Genomic DNA, 22,232 nt, shown 5'->3' on the forward strand with positions numbered 1-22,232 from the left:
GGGGGGGGGGGGGGGGCTCTTGAAGATCAAATTCAGCACGCCTAAGGAATGGTAAAAGGCCTCTTCCTATTCCCCACAAGAGCTGCAAGCCAGTCGTAAGGCCCCACCTGTCAGTCGCACCGCTGAAGCGCATTACAGATGTTTAGACGGCTTACAAAAAGACACACCATACCGTACATCTCTCTTCTTTGTGGCTATGACAGCATTGTGCTGCAGAGCGCCAGGATGCTCATCCACTCCCAGTGGCAGGGTTGAGATCACAATATAATTAGCGGCAGTGGCACAGCAGGAGCTGGAGAGTTGAACTTAACAGACAGTACCTCTTTTTATGGGGTCACTTTTTTTAATCCTTTTTGCTCCCTGCACTTAACTGTATTATTCCCTACAAAACATCTGTCAATCATGGATTAATCGCTACAATAGCGGTTTCCTTTTACAAGTACTGAGCCCTTCATTTGACCTAAATGGGACACAAAGCAGAGAGACAGAGACGTATTTGCCTGCCTTGATTTCTCACAAAGTTGCTGGAGAATGGAATAAAAAGAATACACTCATCTGTTAGGATAAGCTCCATTTGTATAGTGTTTTTCATAAAGAGGTTGGAGCTCAAGGTGCTTTGCAGTAGTGAGAAATGGAATATGACTAAAGGCAATTGTTGGTGTTGCCGTATACTATTCCTGTGAAAGTCTGTTATGATGGAAATAATCGCATTGGAAAAACACTAACTGGAATATAAGAGGGATGATGGGATTTAGGAGCCTTTCTGTGTCTATTTTTGTTCAAATAGTACTTCAATTGATTGAAAGACCAATACCAAAATTCAATCTTATCTTAGTTTTTTATTTGTTTTGTTTATTTTGTAATTATTTATAAGCCACCAATATTTTATCCTCCCAATGTTGGGCCAAATTGGTTTATCCTGCCAATTACATTATTGTATATACCGGTACCAATTATATGCTGGGATAATGATATACAATGAAAATACTCTGTTCCCTGGCCCTCTTTAGTTTAGTGAAAAGAAATGTCAATATTAACAGATATAGTACAAACTTTGTGTTGTTACATTAAAGATCAGACAGATCTTTGTTCCGTGCAAGGCCACAAGACACACAAACACTGCAGCGTACACAGACACATCCCAAAAGCCTATATTGTGGGGCCATTGTCTTTAGTACGTTTTTGTAGACAATGTGATGTTTGGGTATTGGAGCAGTGAAATAAAACCACATACAGTACATCATCTATCTACACCTATCATCAGGAAGTGTCCAGCTCCTCTAGCAGTTTCCAATCTAGTAAGGTTAAAAACGCATAGTTTGTAATGTTGCCTGTGGTTATAGGGTCCATCATAAATAAGAATATGTAACATTTACAAGCACACACTTAGTCCACACAAGGCAAGGTCATTAATACCATCATCAACATGTACTGTATGAGCATGACATTAAGCAGCAGTGACGGTAAAAATAAGTCAAACGAATCAATCACAAACAAATGGTCTCCCAATTCTTAATGCTACATTATCCACAAACCACTACGGACATTCCCTGCATCACATAAGCACATAGACACACATACACATGCGTATCCCATGTAGAAATAGAAAGCAAACTGACTTGGTCCATCATGAAAAAAGCGAACCACCTGTATGCGATTGTTTATTTTGTATTTAATAAAAAAAAAAAGAAGATGAAAAAAATAACTGTTGAGCTTTTACAGCATATCTGTCTATAGCTGTGTGTCTGTACAAATTGATGGGCAGTAGACTGGCTTTTCTTTGAGCACCTGTACACAGCCTCACGCAGACCTGACCCCATCATTACGCTTCCATCGCTCTGCTCTTTTCCACCCCCGCCGCGAATAAAAGGTTGTTTGTGCGTTGCCACGGTGACCGTCTCCCACGTCCGTCCGTCTCTCTCAGCAGGACCCCACGGTGCTGACCGTGGTGTAGCTGAACTTTGACACGGACGTCCCCGTCCCCATGGCGTCCTCCTCGTCCCGCAGTGTCCCGCGGTGCCTGCGGCCGTCGACGCCCCGGCGGCAGGGGACACCGCGGCGGCAGCAGCAGCAGGCAAAGGTGGAGAGCAGCGCCTTGCGGAAGCGCGTGTTCATGAAGCAGTAGACGATGGGGTTGACGCACGCCGAGGTGTATGACAGCAGGTGGATGAAGGAGATGGGCGTGCCGGAGAGGGCGCGCACGGCCGACTCGTTGTCGAAGGCCCGCCAGGTGTTGGCGCAGTACAGCGGCATCCAGCACAGGAAGAACAGCGCCACGATCACCACCAGCATGCGGATCACACGCTTCTTGGCCTCCAGCCGGGCCTCTGAGACGTTGCTGCGGGGGCGCTCCTCCTCCACCCGGGCAGCCACCACCCCCGTGCCCGAGGCAGACATGGTGGACATCTCCACGGAGGGGTGCTGGGGCCGCTGGTGGGCCGCAACGTGCACGTAGCAGCCGTCGCCGTCGCCGTCGTCGCTTCCTGCGGTCGCGGCGGAGGCCAGGCCGTTCTTCAGGACTGCGCGGGGGAAAAAAGCAGAGGAGAGAGAGACGGTGAGAGAGCGAGTTTGTCTTCGGGGAGCGTATGAGATCGTAAAGCTTAATTTGACTGAAATGCAAACTGGAAAGGAGTGTTAAACTGGAAATCTCTGGTATAGCCTGGTAAACCATCCCGGTCGCGTGAATTCACATTATCATTGTGTCTTCTGCAGACCGGTCTGACCCCAAGCAGCTGGGTGGGCGTTTTGCTGAAACTAAAAAGTGGAAAAGCCAATCAGTGTCTGTCAATCACAGGGCACTGACATTTCTACACAGAGCCTTTTTTTTGCACAAAAAATAAACATAAAAAAAGCCAAGCCTTGAAACTGGTGATCTGAGCAAATTAAATGTGCGAACACAGGTGTGAGATAATTAAATTCTTCTTCTTTGTTTTCTAGATCTCTAGATCTTACTTTTTTTTTAAAATTACGGTTACTGCCAGGCAATTCAACTGCTCAGTTCAACTTTCCTCACACTGAAAAACGTCCAAATACCGATGCCATGACTATGCCACTGTGCGTGTGACTTAACCTGCATCATTCGTCAAATGCATGTAAATCTGACCATTACAGAATCAGATTTATGAGACTGACCGGCCAATCACCGATCAAGGCTGATCAGCTGAAAACCGGATTGCAGGCAGATTGCTTGGTGCGTCTCTAAACATGACGTGTATCCCATATCCTGGATGGACAATTGCTCTGTGATGATTAACTCACAACAATGGCAGTTGTCATTGACCAATTTGACAAAAGGTCCTTGGCAAGATACAAGAGTATACAAGACACTACCAAACGCAAGCATCTCCTTGCAGAGATCAATAAAATGGGACCCGGTCAGGATTAAATTAACACTCACACTGTGTTGACATGTATTTAAAACAACAATACAGAGAATACAGACACACACGCACACACATGAACAGACCTCTATCTGTGCTGCGTCATCCTTTCCGTGTCTTGTTCCATTTCTACAGTCAATTTTCTACAATCTATTAGGTTCTCTCAGGATATGTTTTTCCGGAGCTCTTATTAATGCAGCTGCTCACCTTAATGGACACAGCAGTGATTCATTCATTCTTTACATCTCTCATGGGAAATTGGTGCATATAAATACAATTTAAAAAGTTTATTTTGACCTCAGGTCAGGTTTGAGGTCACATACTGTATTTCAGAGGAACGAAGAACTGTATTCTTTCCCGAAAAACTGATCTATGTAAAGCAGGGCAATTTAAAAGCAAGCACTGTAACCTATCAATACAGTTGTCGCTTTCTTTTATTGTTTCACCTGGCAAACCCCCAGCCCCTCCCTCTTGTGTTTCTCTTCTCTGAGACCAAACAGATGGTGATGTCCAGACCTGCGGCCGCCAGCCAATTCCATCCCCTAATGGGGCATCAGCAAACGTTCTCCAGATTAGATCATACCAGACAGGTCCTCGCATGCCCACAAAAGGTTATGATACACTTAACCTGCACACATTGTAATTTTATAGCAATAAAGTTAATTTTGACAAAGATCGTAATTCAAATAAACCGCAAAGAGACCCTTTCCAGTATATCGATGTTCTGAAACACATTGTTCGAGGGGAACCATATTTTATTTAGAAACTGCTGCGTAATCACTCTCCTGTCTCCTTGACATATATCGCAGCGCGGCACTCGGTGCACATGCTTTGAGCTTGTATATCTGCTATTTTTCAATAGCTAAAGTATAACATAATTCCAGGTCTTAACTCTGAGAGTCTGAGACAAATGCAATCAAATGGACCATCTTGGTCTGTAATTCGGGTGTGTACAAATGGAACCAAATGGACCTGTGAGGATTTTACAGTGTTATAGTTAGGCTTCTCACTTGTGGACTCCTTCTTCTTGCCCATCTCAAACTGAATGCCTCTGTAGAGTTCCCTGGAGATGAGACCATAGGCCACGATCATCACCACCCCGGGAATAACAAACAGCAGCAGCAGCAGCAGAATGAACCTGAAGACACACAAGAGACAGCAACATGAAATATTGTTCTCCAAGATGTTTGACATGTTTTAGTATTATTGAAATGTTTTAAAAACATATACCGTAACCATACACACAGTAAAATCCTCTGTGGTTTCTTTTCGAGTGGTGCTCCTGGAAGGAGCTAAGCTCCAACATCTGGCTTTGCTCGGGCTCTGAGCGTGGCCTACATCTGGCGTACATCTCGTCCACATCTTGGCACCAAGCGCTCAAAGTTTGTTGTACGCCCGGACAAAGTGCTCAAAGATTGTTGTACGCTCAATATCTGGCTTTGTCCGGGCTCTGAAGCATGGCCTGGCCCTACATCTGGCCTACATCTGGCCCACATCTTGACACAAAGCGCTCAAAGTTTGTTGTACGCCCGGGGTCACATTGGCCAAACTTCGCGGGACACTTAATGAAATTTACGCATAAGTGTACACACTGTAGGTGTTTTTTTTGGGGGGTAGCCAATAATTCTCACCCCCTTTTGTCTACCAATTTAGTCGTTATGCCAATTAAGTCCTCCCCACTCATGTCTGAGTTCCGACTGCTGTTGTATCCTAATGGTTCACCTGCCAGTGAGGAGCCACCACCGGGAGGAAGCAGCGCCTTTGTCCTACTGACCCTGTTCAACATTTGCCCCAACCCGTAGGAGTGCGTGGAGTGTCAACTTGTTCAACATTTGCCCCAACCCGTAGGAGTGCGTGGAGTGTCAAATATCACTCTCCCTCTCCCTGTTTCCCTACCCCAAACACAAGCCAGTTCGCATAGATGCTCAGTCAAACCGGGCGGAACCCCTAGACTCTGGTGTTTCACGGGTGCTTTATCTTTGCGCCACCCGAGTGCCTCAGTGTTAATTGGTGAGGAGAGTTTAATTTGTATGTAAAAGCAAGCATACCGGTATGTTAATTTATCCAAAGCTTATCGATAATATCGATTGTAAATGCGGGTAATGCCCCCTCATTTCATATGCATAAACATATTTTCTTGACTTCATCCGTTCTCAGGAAGAGATCAATACAACAATACCACCGTGGCAAGAGATGCGTAAGATATAGCAGATACAGCAGTAGAAACCAGAGTCAGAAAGACTCTAGTTCATAAAGCACACACGCACAGCTTACCAGGTCTGCTCTGTCTTGACTTGCGGCCACATGTGGCGACACTGATGTGCGGTGGTGTTGTCAGGGCGCTGGTGAGCCTCTAGGTGGCTGATGATGGGATAAGGGATCATTAGGATGAAGGCGAGCAGCCAGGTGGCGGCTATGACCCGATAGGCATGGGAGCGTGTCTGCCACACCCGGGACTTCAGAGGGTTGCAGATGGCGCTGTAACGCTCAATCGCTATGGCGACCAGGCTGAACGTGGAGATGCTCACGGATATACCTGTAGGATAATCCCCCCCCCAAAAAACAGAGATCAACGATGAAATAGTGGCTGCTGTATGTGGAGCCACCTGTGTTTGTATCTGTATTCTGTATTTGTATCGGACTTCAAGTGGCCATTCTATAATGTCTGTCATTTATGCCATACAGTATCTATGACGTATGACTAGGCCTGGGGCGGTATGGACATTTTGTTACCGCGATTACCGTCTTCCCATTTACCGCCGGTACTGCGGTAATTACCGCACCCCCGTATCTATTAATTAAGGTTCGGCGATAAGCCAAAATATTGCAATCATCTTCCCAAAAGGAGGGGCGACACAGCCTGACTGCCCGAGTTATACTTCTCCGTACAGCACAGCGTGTCTGGCTTTCAAAGGAGCAGATCTACAAGCTCACAACACGTCGCATCCGCGATGCGTTCTGAGCTTTTAGATCTGCACTGTCGGGTTACCATAGTAACGTAGGCAAGCTACGTAGGCTAGCTACTTGGGCTATTCAGACACAAACAGCTGAAGGAAGGGTTGTCAGATCGTGTACAGTGATTCTGTAAACTCACGTCACGTCTCAACTCTCAAATCGCAGTGATTGAGTGCTGCTATATACAGGTTTTAGTTACAAGACTTGACAGAAAAGGTTATAAAATCGCCGACGCGCCGCTGGACGGAGCACAACGTGCGACGGAGAAAGTAAAATAGTTTCTCCACAGTGGAGAGGCGACACAGCCTGACTGCCCGAGTTATACTTCTCCGTACAGCACAGCGTGTCTGGCTTTCAAAGGAGCAGATCTACAAGCTCACAACACGTCGCATCCGCGATGCGTTCTGAGCTTTTAGATCTGCACTGTCGGGTTACCATAGTAACGTAGGCAAGCTACGTAGGCTAGCTACTTGGGCTATTCAGACACAAACAGCTGAAGGAAGGGTTGTCAGATCGTGTACAGTGATTCTGTAAACTCACGTCACGTCTCAACTCTCAAATCGCAGTGATTGAGTGCTGCTATATACAGGTTTTAGTTACAAGACTTGACAGAAAAGGTTATAAAATCGCCGACGCGCCGCTGGACGGAGCACAACGTGCGACGCGGTGGAGAAAGTCAAATAGTTTCATTTTCGGCTTTAGTCCACGCGGCCCGCGCTCCGCCAGTAATCCGTATGAATAAAAAAAGATATGCCACAACACAAGGTAGCCTATGTATTAACATCCTTGTGTCGAGTGGATTACAGAGAAAGAGTTGTGCTCCGTACTCTATCTATGCCCTGCGTGCAGCCGTGCACTGTGTACACTGCAGGTCTCTGTGTGTGAGTGACGTATGTGGCTTCCAACGTGTGGTACACGGCCCAGAGCAGAGCGGCATGGAGCGCATGCGGTCCTCGCTTCTCCCCCGTTTTAAAACTCGCTTGTTTTCCAATAAAAAATAGACCTTTTTTTTGTCTTTTTACCGCGGTAAGCACAATGACACCGCGGTAGACCTCGGTATACCGCGGTACGGCGGTACGGCGGTTACCGCCTCCAACCCTACGTATGACTCAACCTTTAGGCAAGGTTTCAGCCCGAGCCGAGCCCTGTTGACTTACATTATAAAGATTGCAATTTGCAAAGTTTGTAAGATTAACTCTGGACAAACAGTCCTATAGATGCCAACTAGTCCCATATAGTGCCATAACGTACCTTAAAAAGGTACGCATCTTCCCATTAATTTCAATGGGAAAATTGAATTCACTAATAAATTCATAAAGGATATCTCTTAGCAAAATGGAAGCACACCATTCCCGATGAAGCCGGTCGATTTGACATATGGCTTGAGTGTGTGTGCCATGAAATCTGTGGGAGTAGTGTACTAAATTTAGGGTTGCCCTTTTCACATCTTCCCATTAAAGTCAATGGGAAAAATCTATTCTAATAAATGTAAAGGTGAGGCCTCCCTGATCCCATCCAAGCTCTATAGACAGTAACTACTGTATGTGTGCAGATTTTGAAAAAATCAAACCTCGGTTCGAAGTGGAGCGGTGAATCTGAGCAGCTATACCGTGTGTGTGTGTGTGTGTGTGTGTCTAGTCTGCACAATAGTGCCATAGAAGCTGTGTGTGTGTGTGCCTGCACAACAGCGCCCCTCCTTTAACTTGTGTGTTGTGTGTGGCCACTCAAGGTATTGCCAGGCTACAGACATAGCCAGCCACCCACATAGCCACCCACCCACAGACATACCTGTCTATTGGGAGCGCTTTCACCGCTCCAAAAAGGCTAGCTGCATGTGTGCATGTCCTAGTGTGGCGATGGTCCTTTAAAGGTGTAGTTCACCCCCAAAATGACTTTTTTTTAATCTGTTGATTACTCACGCCATGGAGACTTGAGTTATGGCTTTTGTCACATTCCTAAGAAAAAAAAAGAAAACGTACCCTGACGGTTTCCCCATCCAGTGCCATGCATTTGGGTCCCCATTCAGGGCCATGCATTTGGGTCCTCATCCCCATCCGGATTCAATTGGGGTAAATGTACTATAATCAATTTTTTGTCTGGAATGCGACAAATACTAAAAACTATTATTGAACTCAAGTCTCCATGGTATGAGTAATCAATAGAAAACTATGAACTATGTAAATAGTAAGGCTGGGACTTTAACTGATTAATTGCGATTAATTAATTACAGAATATTTACGCGATTAAGAAAATTAACACATTTTAATCGCATTTAGTTTTTGCACCACAGAACCTTCAGTTTCGGTCATACCGATCATAGCGGTATGCACCAACCAAGAAGAGACAACAAACTCAAAGGGAGAAGTAGCCGATCAGAGTGCTTTGCTTGGCCCAGTGGATGCGAAATTTAGATTTAAAAAACTCACTCGTTGATTCACTCGTACAACAAAATGTGTTTTACTTGAAAAAAAATGCTTCTCAGGTCAAATATCGATGTGCGATTAATTGCGATTAATTAATCACAGAGCCTGTAATTAATTAGATTAAAAATGTTAATCGCATCCCAGCCCTAGTAAATAGCAATCTTAATGAAAATGGCTTCTAATGAAGCTTTTGGTGTAACTAAGAGATTAAAACTTATTATTTTCACATGCATAGATTTCTAGCTATCACTTTCTTTCACTTCTACTTCAGAATTTCAGGCTTTCATGGCTGGTGGTGCTTCCATTTTGAGACGTGACACACTCAGTGACATAAGCAGTTATTGGTCTACTTCTGAAGAGACATGGATAAAAACAGACAAAACCTGTTTTATAGATGGCTTGGCTGTATCACCCCTGGTCCAGGTCAGGAGGTGGGGCTGGTAACCAATTTGTCTGTGTACCTTCAATAAATAAAGTAATTTCCTGTTCTTGTACTAGCTTGAAAAAGACTGCAAGGTCAAAATGTCATTCTGTTGCTGCTGTGAATAAAATTGGAGCATTCTAAAGTGTTTTTCATGGCCGTAGGCCAAGACATACAAATCTGACAGATAGCAGGTATCCTCAGCTTGTACGGACCCCAGCAAGAATAGCCATGTGTAGGCTAATGTGCTAATGTGGATCCTTAATAAAGTAAAGTAAAGTAAAAAAGTATATGTAAAGGTACATGTATATTGTATATACTGTATGTACATAGACAAAACAGTGTGTCTAGCGTATGACCTGCGATAATGTAATTTTTCCAGTCTCTTCACACATTTCTATTGAATATAATAAAGTGGAACATAATGAATGGATTTGGTGTGAAGCGCTATGGAGCACTTTAAAGGTAGGGTAAGTGATTTCATTTAAGTTTCAGTTTTCATGTAGGTGACAGGCGGGGGCCTTCCGCCAATCATGATCAAGTGGGGGCGGGCCTTGGTGCACGTAAGGCCCGCCACCCACTTGACCATCATTGGAGGAAAACCTGTCTCCTCCACCAAAACCGAAACTACTTTTTTCTGGCCAAAACAAAACAAGTCCAAACATGGACCAAACACTCTATAGTAGTACTAACAGAACATCTACCCATTTTGTTATCAATTGAATTACATGAAATCATTAACCCTACCTTTAAAACGATCAGAATTAACTAACTCCACTCTCAACTCCCCAGGGAGCGAAAATGCTTTTCTGGGAGGTATATATAACCTCTTCTGCTCCTGTGAGGCATGAATGTGACGCATGGAGGAGAGCAGGAGTAGAGGGTTCATCGGGGTCTTGTGGTGGTTGGAAATCACATTGGCCTGGGTCACTGATGTGATCTCCCTCCTTACAGGCGAGATGGGGGAAATGACTCTCCTCAAAACCACATCCTCTGCCAGAATATAATACAAACACTGTGTGTGTGTGTGTGTGTGTGTGTGTGTGTGTGTGTGTGTGTGTGTGTGTGTGTGTGTGTGTGTGTGTGTGTGTGTGTGTGTGTGTGTGTGTGTGTGTGTGTGTGTGGCAGAGAGACTGTGGAAGGTGGTGGGCAGTGGTGTGTAGGTGTACTGTATATGTACAAGGGTAATGGAGATAGACACAAAGAAAAAAAGAATGAGAAATGAGCCAGGGCCCAGTGATCCGTTACGCTGTCTGGACCCCCGGGAGCAGGTGGAGTGCACAGCCAGCTGAAGCAAAGAGCAATCTCTCCAGAGACTTTTCCACAGTGCTCTTCTGATTCAGGTGTTCCCAAACTTTTTTGGCTCAGGGCAACCCTATAAAATATTTTTTTCATACGAGGCACCCCTACGTTATATTCATAATTTTCATTCCCAGCACCTTATATTTAGCAATTATCTTTAGTGAGGAAAAGTTGAGATAATGGCCATTTTGGTTAGAACTGACTGAAAATAACTTTGTACTTAAAGTTTAAAAAATGTAAATGATACTAATGAATATGTCCAAATGAATTCCAAATATTATCAAATTATCTCGCGGCACCCACTTTTTGAAAACCCCTGCTCTAATTCACAGTCCCTTCACTTAAAGAGGTGGTGCCAACCGTGCCATAGTTTTGTACTTTTTCTGTTTTGTATGTGTCTATGGAGTTAACAATACTCTAATCTAATAGACCCCCAGGTCTGGTTATAATATGCAAATGTGTCTTCCCTGTGTATTTTTGGTTTCTCCCTGAAAGCTGAAAGACTCTGAGTCAAAAGGCCCAACTGCTTTAATGACATCATAATATCATCCCCTCCCCTTTTTACCATACAACAACAGCTGTGGATGTGGCTTCGGCTGGGTCACCACCTACCTGACAACCAGGCATACTTAATGAACTGGTGGGTGTAGCCACATAAAAACATAATTTAACACTTTATGTACACTCTTCCTCCAAGTATAATCATAATACCTGATGATTATTATGTTGAAGGGGGGAAAAACACGGCACAAGAATAAGAATATTTTCCCAGAGTATAATTTGTCAGGATTCCTTGTTCCCTGTTTTCTCATTCTGAAGGGGTCAAAGAAAGACTATTTTATTGTATTTTTACCTGGCCATGGCCAGAATATCAAGAGAGGCGGATGGAACTTCCGCCTCTCTTGTTATTCTGGTCATGTCACAGCACAGTTATTTTTTTAACTCTCACCACATTCTCTTTCATTTCTCTGTCGCACAAGATCCATCTAAACACAAGCAGGTCCTTTGTTATTGCCCCAGTCTTTGACTCCAGTGATTCACCAGTATTTACCTCTCCCCTTTCATGCGCTCTAGCTTTATCGATCTTATCGCGTAGCCTCTCTTGTATACCATGAAGTTTAATTTAAAATAAAGTGCAAGGGAGCTTGAAAGTCTAAGTAAAGTTTTAGTACACTTGAGTATAAAGTGAGAGTTAATTGCAAAAATGCAACATGTTGCCTCGCTTAGTGAGCAATAACTCTTTGAGGTGAAAGCCTCTGTACTTGTCCGACTTTATTCTTTCTTTCCATCTTTCCGGATAAACTTTATTTTGCCGCGCTACTCCTCCCACAGTTTTGGTGGCACGCACTTGGGCCATAAGTCAAATCGACCGGCTTCATCGGTTGCTATTAAAGATACTATATATTATAGTTTAATTTATATACATTTATTTGTGAATTCATTTTCTCCATTGACTTGAATGGGAAAATACTAATATTAAACTTTTCGCAAATATGGAGATGACTGACATCATAGATGTCTGAAGTCATAGACCACATGAGACTGACACAGTATGTCCATATATGGGTATTCCAAGATATGGGCTTAATATTGATGACATCAGGGTTCTCATATATGGGCATAAAAGAGGAAGGAATGGTTAGCACCGCTCAAATAGGGACAAGGACAGACAAATACAGAGAGAGATATCCATATATGGGCATGAAAGGAGACAAATGGTAAGACAATACATTTCCCAACGGATTCCTTGTGACTCGCGCCAGGATAGCCCCATATAGAACCTCCTCTGCATACTGTTGTGCTCCGAGATGAGGTCCTACGGGGATATCACCGGGCTGCAGTAGAATGCCTCCACGCCGAGGTAGATCACCCTTTTCCCGAAATTGTATCCAAAATTGCATGTTTTATGTACCGTGGGATGGAAAATCATACTCTGGAAGCATGGAACTACCTTTATTTTTTGGATACAATTTCGGGAGAAGGGTGATCTACCTCGGCGTGGAGGCATTCTACTGCAGCTTGGTGTTATCCCTGTAGGACCTCATCTCAGAGCACAACAATATGCAGCGGAGGGTGAGGTTCTATTTTTGGAATGTCATGATAGGCAAACATTTTCAAACAAATAGCGAAAATAGTCGATCTACAAGGATTTTTGCTATTTTAGAAATGGGGCTATGGTAACTTCTTCTTTTGCCACCCCTTATTTCTCTCTGATACGCCTCTGGAAACAACCACCACCACACCCGACCCCCCCCCCCCCCCCTTGTACCCTGCACTGCCCCACCACCACGCCTCACCCATGAGGTAGGCCACTATCCTGCACATGGCGGCTCCGAAGATGAAGTCCTTGAGGATGTTGGGGATGAGGTTGAAGGGCATGCAGAAGACGGCCATCATCAGGTCGCTGACGGCCAGCGACAGCAGGAAGGAGTTGGTGACGGTGCGCATGCGCTTGTTGACCGTCAGCACCGCGATGATCAGCAGGTTGCCGAAGACACTCAGAAGGAAGATGAGCGAGTAGAGCAGGATGCGCAGCGTGTGGTCCTCTGGTGTGGTGGGGGGAAGACGAGGAGAAGCAGGGAAACAAAACAGTGGTAAGGGCACGGTCGGTCACACCAAAGTAAATGGTAAATGGTGGCTTTATATAGCGCCTTTATCCAAGGCGCTTTACAGAGATTGTGCATTACATTCACCCATTCACACACATTCATACACCGATGGCAGAGGAAACCATGCAAGGCACCAACCTGCTCACCAGGAGCAACTAGGGGTTCAGTCTTGTTCAAGGACTCTTCGACACAAACTCTGGGGGAGCCCGGGATCGAACTGGGAACCCTTCAGGAACCCTCCGTGTTCTAATAACGGTTTCTCTACCCCTGTCTGAGCCACTGCCAGCTGATGAGCGGATTCTGCCAATGCATTTCAATGGGAATGGAGCGGATTTTGTAGAGAAATCTGCCGTTTGCGGATTTCTCAAAAAATCCGCTCCATTCCCATTGAAATGCGATGGCAGATCGAATGCGCTTATCTGGCAAGTGGCAACCATACTTTGGTGTGACCGTGCCCTAAAAGGGATTAGATGTAGATGTTAGAGAGGCCATTGCAGAGGCAGTGCAGCAGCATCAACAATAAATTGGCATATATTCTTTTTCTACAGTGATCCTCTCTTGGTGCCTTGCCCTCTAGCCTGCTGGAGGCAGTTCTCGTGCATACTGCATGGGATGTATCAATTAATAATCTTCCCAGACATAACCTACTCACAGACAGACAGACAGACTGACAACTTGAACTTTACAATAATTTCAGCCACTCATCACCTGTAAACAACATGTTGACCCAGGGGCCCAGGGTAAAACTCAGAGAGCGCTTAGTGCAGTGGTTCAAGGAGAGTCCTCATTAACAAGGTTGTCTGGTTGAGCAAATTCATCAGGGCTGTCTTTACATACAAATCAATACTATCACTCTGTCTGTATTGATCCAAATAGCATGCTGTCAGCCCCCCCCCCCCCCCCCCCCCGCATGTAACTAGACAATGTCAAAAGTCATTATATAGGTGCAATACTTTGATAGTATTGTGTCAGCAATATCGCGCACACACACAATGTCAAAAGGTGTGTGTGCATTCTGTCTTTTACTCAATTTACTATACATTGATCAGGACATGAAAAACATGTGCAGTACAGTATAATGGCAGTGATAGGACGAAAACGCAAGAGTGAGCAACAACCACAATTAACCACATTAAAATGGCTCAAGTATGGAAAAGCAACAGTGATTTCTTTGAGCAATTACTTTTTCCTGCATGAGTGGCAACTAATTCAAATTGCCTTCCATCTAATGTGATTGAAAGAATGACATTTACAGTAGACAGTAATTGAGAAGAAGTTGGAACATAATGTGCCAATTCATTGCTCGTATTTATCTGAATTGTAGCTTTGACATATGGTGTTCCAATGCCGCAGGAAGGTCTTAATCATTACGCATTAACAACTGTCGACCATCCACAGACAAGAACAGTGTTGTGACTGCTAATCTGGTGCAGTATGCAGTACAGCTCCATACAGCAACATCCTAATTGTTGGTTTATCCCTGACACAATTCAGGAACTTGTGCTGGAAAAGTTTGAAAGTGTGACAGAATCCATTGGTACAGAAGGTTTTCTGGGTTGAAATCTAAAATACAAAGCTTATTTGAATGCAGTTCATACAATAATTTAATTGTTCACAGTAGTGTTGATCTGGTCGGCAAAAAATATGACGAAAAATAAAAACTTAGAAAAACTTTAAAAAACGAAACAAAAACTAAGCTATGATGACTAAGACTAAATATAATTATTGACAATTTCGTCAACAAATGAAAACTAAACTAAAATGTTAGGGAGGCAATAGTGGAGAAGAGATCCAGTAGAACTAAAAACAACAAATGTTATGTTTGGTTACTCTGGGGCGTTGTGCTCTGAAAATAGCAGATCTACAAGCTCACAGTTGTGAGCTTAGATTGGCTATTTTCAGCATGCTGTTTCAAAGCCATCAAGGCACGCCAAAAAAAAAAAAAAACATTTTTGTCAACAAAATCAACTGTAGATTTAGTTGAATAAGTCTTACGATATTTAGTTGACTAAAACTACACTAAAACTAAAACATTTCAGATTACTAAAACTAAATAAAATATTGTAGTTAAAATCAACACTGCTTCACACAGTCATGTTCTTACTCACTGTCAGTGGACTGACTTCTGGTTATATATAACCAGAAGTCTGACATATACTGATGTATACATCAGTATATGACATTATCAAATTGGACTCAGTCCTCTGTTGCCTACATCTGGGAAATGAGAAATGACTCACAAGTGAGTCATATTCAGTCGCTCATCTTTAACACCCTTTTCATAACAAAAAAAGCTTGTCGATTTTTACTAGTTTACTTGAATGTTTGCCTACCGTGAATAGGGACATAAGGTTCACGTGGTTAGCTGAAGATATCAGCTGTCACCAATCTACATTTGTATTTAAATCTTTAGCAATCAGATCAAACAGAACAGATGTTGTTTGACACACATACTGTACACACACACACACACACACACTTGCTGGAATGGCTAGCATCACAGAGCCTGAGCCCTCTGGGATTAGACGCTTCCCCGGGTCACTTCCTGTTAAAGCCCCGGGTTCTCACCCTGCTGTCACTCACCTTTCTGTTGAGAAACACCACTCTGGGCACACACCAAAGCAGGTTGCCTACGGCGTGCATGTTGACATGTCCTGGGGGATTAATAGCACACAGAATGTGTCCCAGTGCACGCAAGCACGAATACGAAGGACACTGGCCAGACACGTACAAGCTGTATACACACGTACACACACACACACACACACACACACACACACACACACACACACACACACACACACACACACACACACACACACACACACACACACACACACACACACACACACACACACACACACACTTACGATCGAGTGTGCATGTATAAGTGCATCATGCACATACTCAGACACAGCTACGAACTCTTACATCTGCTGTATATCTACGAGTAAAGTTCCCTTAGGCGTTGACAAGTTGCATGCCAGGGAAGAGACTATTTTCCATTTCTGCTTTCTCTCATTCGACTCTCAATTAAGAGAACAAACCAACAACAACAAACTTGAGGCAGTGGGCCAAAATAAAGAATACATTTTGAAATAAATGTATTCTTTCCACACACATTATTCTCTAAGGATGACTACTGTCAAATCATTACACCAGTGTCGTTTCCATCTGGGCTATCGTGCCAATACTGTCAAACCTCACATCTTAGCGATTATTCTATTTATTACTTTTTCGATTGATCAAATAATAGGGAGGCGCATATTTTTGATCTGATCTACAAGCTCACAATGAGCGATGCAACACGTTGCTTTTAGATTGGCCATTTGGAGAAAAAAAATAAAAAGCTTTTCACTTAATAATGACACACACAAGATACTGTAGGAATCCCTTACTAATCGATTATTTTCCAGGGATCCAGACTATCGTTTTAGTTGGTTGCACTGGTCCACCTAACCTTTTGATATAGGTGCACCACCATACATGTAGTTTAGGTGCACCCACAGCACACACACACATACAAACACATAAAGAGTCCTGCTAATTGTAAGGTGCTGGTGCGACCAATTAACATTTTTAGTTGCACTGGACAGATGTTAGGGTGCATGTGCACCCACAATGGGTGCACCCTGGAGCCCTGTTATCATTTTCTTTTTAAATCGATCAAATGGATTCAGTTATTGCACCTCTACTGGAATCCTACCATTCTGAATTGGAGCTTCTATCATCCGCAGGTCTAGTGATGGTTTGAGGCTTGCCTGGAGTCATTACCGGTATGTTAACCATTCAACCTCTCCCTATTTCTCTCAAACACACACACACACACACACACACACACACACACACACACACACGCGCGCGCGCACGCATGCAAGCATAGTTGCATACTGTGCACACACATCTACTTTGACTAATAACATATAATGGCTTATCTTGTTCTCTCACAAATAAACCACAGTATTGGATTCTGTTCTGTTGTCTGTTGTTAACACAGTTGGCTCATTAGGGTGTGCACAGAAACGGCAGCCACTAAGAACTTTTTAATTAAGGAAGATGAATTGAATGTGCATTAGGGAATGTATGCACGCATGCACATGTGTGTGTGTGTGTGTGTGTGTGTGTGTGTGTGTGTGCGTGTGTGTGTGTGTGTGTGTGTGTGTGTGTGTGTGTGTGTGTGTGTGTGTGTGTGTGTGTGTGTGTGTGTGTGTGCGTGCGCGTGCGTGCGTGCGTGCGTGCGTGCGTGTGTGTGTGTGTGTGTGTGTGTCTGTGTGTGCCCTGCATACCATATTTACTGTGCAAATTCACTTGAGTCTGTGCACACTTTGACATGTGCATGTGCAGGATGCATGCACGCAGACAGTTAAAAGGCACGGGACAAGTTGTAAACTACCAAATTACCCTATGTTTCCCTTCTCTCTCGCTCTTTCTGCCTAATGAAAAAATGCTACGTGGGCTTCAGCCTAATCGAAGCCAATTAGCCTTCCTGTGTGTTTGCTGGCTCTGCAGGGAACAGTGATAACTCCCTCACCAGCACGTTTGACAGGTTTGAATTTACACAATAGCTGCTGCCGCCTTGTGAAGACCAGAGGCAATATATTCTTCATCACCTTACTTATCAGAACTGGGTGACTGCCAATATACACCCCGTAGATGGAGCTTTTCTCACAGTAAAATCCTCAGAGTTCTTTTGACTCTGAAGATGTAAACCAGGGGTCTTCAACAGAGGGTCCGGGACCCCTAAGGGGTCCTCAGAGTTACTACAGGGGGTCCTCCAAATCTTCCAATCCTTTTTATATTAACAACTTGAACCCTAACGTCCATATTCTGAGAACTGTAGCCAAAAATAGCAGATCTACAAGCTTATAGATCGGCTATTTTCGGGCAAAGAGGTTTGGTTTAGAGGGGAAAAAGAGCAGACTAAGTACATAGTAAAAGGTCACGTTTATTAGGTAATGCCAGTTCAAGTGGTTAAATATCTCTGAACACAAATTGACATGAATCCAAAATATGCTGACGATTGTGCTGTCAAACAATTAAACTATATGGAATCTATGTAAAGGTTGTGGGGGTCCCTGCTTCATCTCTCTCTCAAATCTCTGAAAACATTGAAGACCCCTTGTGTAAACCCTCGAACAGGCTTTCAATTAATTGAGTAGAAAGGACCCCAATGGAAACAAGCCATGGTGCTTTCTTGGGTTTGACTCCTCTTAGCAGACCTTGTATTGAACTGTACTTCCCTGTGCTTTTTTCTGAGAACCTCCTCTCACTTTCTTTTGAGCTTTCAGTCTATCAGATGGCCAGATCTTCATGAGAGAATACCCTGGATCTGGGTTCACTCACTCGTGTAACCCAGAGGATTATACTGTGCTCCTGGCTGTTTGTTTCTTATTTTAGTCCTCTGATTCATGGCATTGAGCAGTTGAGGTACGTACGAGAGTGCACAATGTTCCATTAAGCTTTTGATTTCATGAAGAGCAGTACTGGAATACCGCCTATGGCTCATGAGAATGTTTTATATTTTATAGAGGGGTAGTGTTAGAAGAATATTGAACATTTCACTGCAATGTCTGTATGTTGACAGAACTATGCCCATGACATTTCATCATTCCCAACAGTGATACCACCCCCTACATCCCACTACTGCAAAATAGATAGACGGACCTTTATTGATCCTGCATGGAAATTCAGGCGTCAAACAGTAGCAGCACCCCAGCAGGCATGAAACACAGGACAGGTACAGTAAGATTAGAGAGATACAGATTCAGGAAAAAAAACAAAAAACAAAACGTGTAAAGTAATAATAGCAGCAATAAGAAGAATATAGGGTAAGCACTTCAAACTAACATCCTATCAACAAGCATTATTTAGTTATGAGTTATGAGGAGAAGCCAGTTGAGCAGAAGTTCCGGGTGGAGAGACCCTGGCCCTGCAGACATCACTGTTTAACGCTAGAGTAAACATGCTAGCACTAGCACTCATACTGTATGTGTATGTGTATACAATACAATGCATACCTGCAGGATGTCTGCACCAAACGCACACACGCACGCATCAAGGCAGGCGCACACGCGCACACACACACACACACACACACACACACACACACACACACACACACACACACACACACACACACACACATACACACACACACAGGCGAAATGAGAGAGGGGACCGTGGCACAAGGATTGCACATCAACAAATTCAATTTTTTATGTAAACTTAAATGGTTTGTAAAATCTGATGTTAGTTCAAATATCAGGTTTTTCTCATTACATTTTATTTTACCAGCTGTTGAAGAGATCCATTGGTAAAAATGACATTCAAACAGCACAAAAAAATCTAATGAGGTGAATTTGCACAGCAAGGGCAGAAACTACTAACATTAGAATTGCCTTGCCCTTGACATAATACTGGAATTAATAATCCATAACATTAATTAACAAACCATGAATTTTTTATGTTTCATCTGTTCTCCTAATGACACCTTTTGATTTTAACTAGCTGGGATGACTTGATGTTGAGTCACACACACACACACACACACACACACACACACACACACACACACACAAACACACGTCAGTGTCCTTCCCAATTGGCCCTCTTGTCACCTCACCTACAAGGAGAAAATCCAGCTCTTCAACTGCTCATGTCTGAGTGAGATTTTGTTAAATGTCACAGCCAGTTGCTAATCCAGCACAGTAAATGTCACATCGGCATTCACTGAAACCAAAGCTCACTCCAGAAACAGTCAAGATTTCAGACAAAGATTTCTATACCAACTTGACCAGCAGAATAAAACTCAAAGCAGAGAGACCCCTCGGTACACCTGTCACGGCCCCTGTAGTCGGCCTACTAGGGCCTGTGTGGTTGCTCCTGTCTAACCTTTGCTCCACAGGTCCTGATTGCCAATCGGGTGCATTGGGAGCACCTGGCCAGTGTTCCCAGGGTGCACTATAAAAGGCTGGGTGTGGCCACACTCAGTCTCTCTCTCCTGCCATGAGAGCAGCAGCACTTTTGGCTTCATAGCCTAGTTTTGGTTTGCACCATTCAACAACACCACACTACATCTTCCACACATCCACACACTGCTGACACTACTGATTACACTGATTTACACATCCCATAAGTTTTGTTCATATTATTGTTTATATTGTAAATAAATAAATATGTTTTGTACACTTTTAACAGCCGTGTCCCTCTCCATTTGTTATGGCCTAAGAGCCGTGGTCATAACATGGGGGCTCGTCTAAAAAAAAAAAATGGAAATGATACGTTTTGGCCACATCTAAAGTTGTAGGCCCATTCGTATTGGAAATCTGTTTCAAAATATGTGATTAACAAATGTTTGTTCCATGCTTGCGTCGTCCCTTGGTGTCAGAAGGGTGTCTCCCTTGCTTGATGGATGCGATGGACGTGAGGGACGTGATGGACGTGAAGGACATGAAATGTGAAGCGAGAAACGTGAAGCGAGAAGCGTGAAGGGTGAGGGGAGGGTAATTCCCTTGGTGACAACAGGTGGGAGATGTGCAGCTTGTTAAAAAATAGAACTTGTATTTTGCCATGACGTTTTGAGCAGGTAAAGTAAACTTCCTGTCTTGGTTTGAAGCCTGTAGACCGGCAGGTCTGGCATAGTCATAGGAGAAGGTGCATGGTAGTTAAAGTGTTTTGGTTGTATTTGTTAGTTCAGTTTTTGTTAAATATTTAATGGTTTTGGGTTGTGCTGTAATTTAATTGGTAAAACTGCACAGTGTTAGTGTAGTGGTTAGCAGTCAGGATGGGTGTTAAGGGTGCGTTTTTTCTTTTTTGTGTGTGGTGGTCCCCGCATAAGATTAAAGTAGTATATTATAGTAGTGCTGTATACAGCCTACGCTATTTTTGTTAAAGAAGTTTGCTTGGTGTTTTTGATTTTCAGTCGGCAGAGTTTTTTTGTAAAATAAGGTGAGCATTTTTTGAGTGTCACAGTTTTGCTCATTGTTCTTGTGTGGTTCTGCTCTGTCAATATTGACTTGTAACTTTAAAGGATAATAGTAAAAAGGGCTTATTGTCCGTTTCTAAGTAAATGAATAAATCTCCAACAGGTGGCAGGAAAAACTGAGTTGATTTGGTCGGTGGTTTGTAGCATGAGGGTTACACAGAACAGGATCAGACAGAGGTTGGTTCCTCAGACGGTTGGTTCCTCAGACGGTTGGTTCCACAGACTGATGCGGTTCACCAGACGGATGCGGTCCACCAGACGGTGCGACCCTCCAGACGGTGCGACCCACCAGACGAGCGGTCCACCAGACGAGCGGTCCACCAGACGAGCGGTCCACCAGACGGGTGGTCCACCAGACTGAAACTGGGAGGGGTTATGGGTGGCCGTTGTTCTGGCCCGTCTCAGAGAGGCGGCGCTGAGGCGCATTGGTTGCAGGCTCGGTACACTCCCCCCCCCCCCCCCCCCCCCCCCAGCAGGCCCTGCTAAAACGATGGCTACACAGAGAGGCATACAAACCCTGTACCAGGGCATCACATTGATGCCACCATTAACCACCATTCACCACCGGTCAAACGAGGTGAGATGAAGTCTATTTTAACGCTGGTATGCATATTGCTATATGGAGATGTATTGACCAGAGCATGAAGTAGGCCTACAAGGTTGTTAAAGTTACTGTTTCAAGCATATGATTTCGTGCCAGCGGCGTTTCGCTGAAATATTTGATTGGCTGAGAAAAGTGCTCACGAAAATATGTTATTTTCATTAGTTTTAGGTAAAACAGCTGAGGTAGGGGGATCATCGCACCTGTACGCGCACCTGTAGCAGCTGTCCTGGCTTTGGCAGGGTTTTAGAGAGAGCATTTGTTTTTTGGTTATTGTTTTGGTTAATGGTAATCTAAAAAGTCACTTGTCCACATAGTTTTGTTCTCATAGGTTTTCCCTTTCTGTCTGTATGGTTTGGTCCAGAATTGTTTCAGTACTAAGTTCTTGTGAGTTCCATGTATGGGAGCTGTAGTTATAATTGGTAATTTAATGGCAGGAGTTGTCTTCACCAGGCTGGTGCAGCTGGGAGGCAGTGTTGTATCTGCCAGGCTGCAGGTGACTGGGAGGTGTAGATTTGGTTTGATCCTGTCAAAGTTTGCGATTTGTCTTGCCAAGC

At 43.9% G+C, this 22,232-nt stretch overlaps 1 protein-coding gene across 1 annotated transcript; it reads right to left on the bottom strand.

Moving 5' to 3' along the window:
• Window positions 1–1,920: 1,920 nt before the first annotated feature.
• LOC308308212 (cholecystokinin receptor-like) lies at window positions 1,921–21,500 on the bottom strand (the record flags this gene model as incomplete). The annotated part of the gene is made up of 5 exons (XM_080753576.1): window positions 1,921–2,519; window positions 4,391–4,518; window positions 5,655–5,916; window positions 12,779–13,027; window positions 21,299–21,500. 5 exons carry the CDS (start codon window positions 21,498–21,500, stop codon window positions 1,921–1,923), a joined length of 1,440 nt encoding a protein of 479 aa, XP_080609702.1.
• Window positions 21,501–22,232: the final 732 nt, after the last annotated feature.

This window comes from Nannobrachium achirus (genome assembly GCF_963921795.1).
Source record: "Nannobrachium achirus genome assembly, chromosome: 22".
Classification (NCBI taxonomy): Eukaryota; Metazoa; Chordata; class Actinopteri; order Myctophiformes; family Myctophidae; genus Nannobrachium; species Nannobrachium achirus.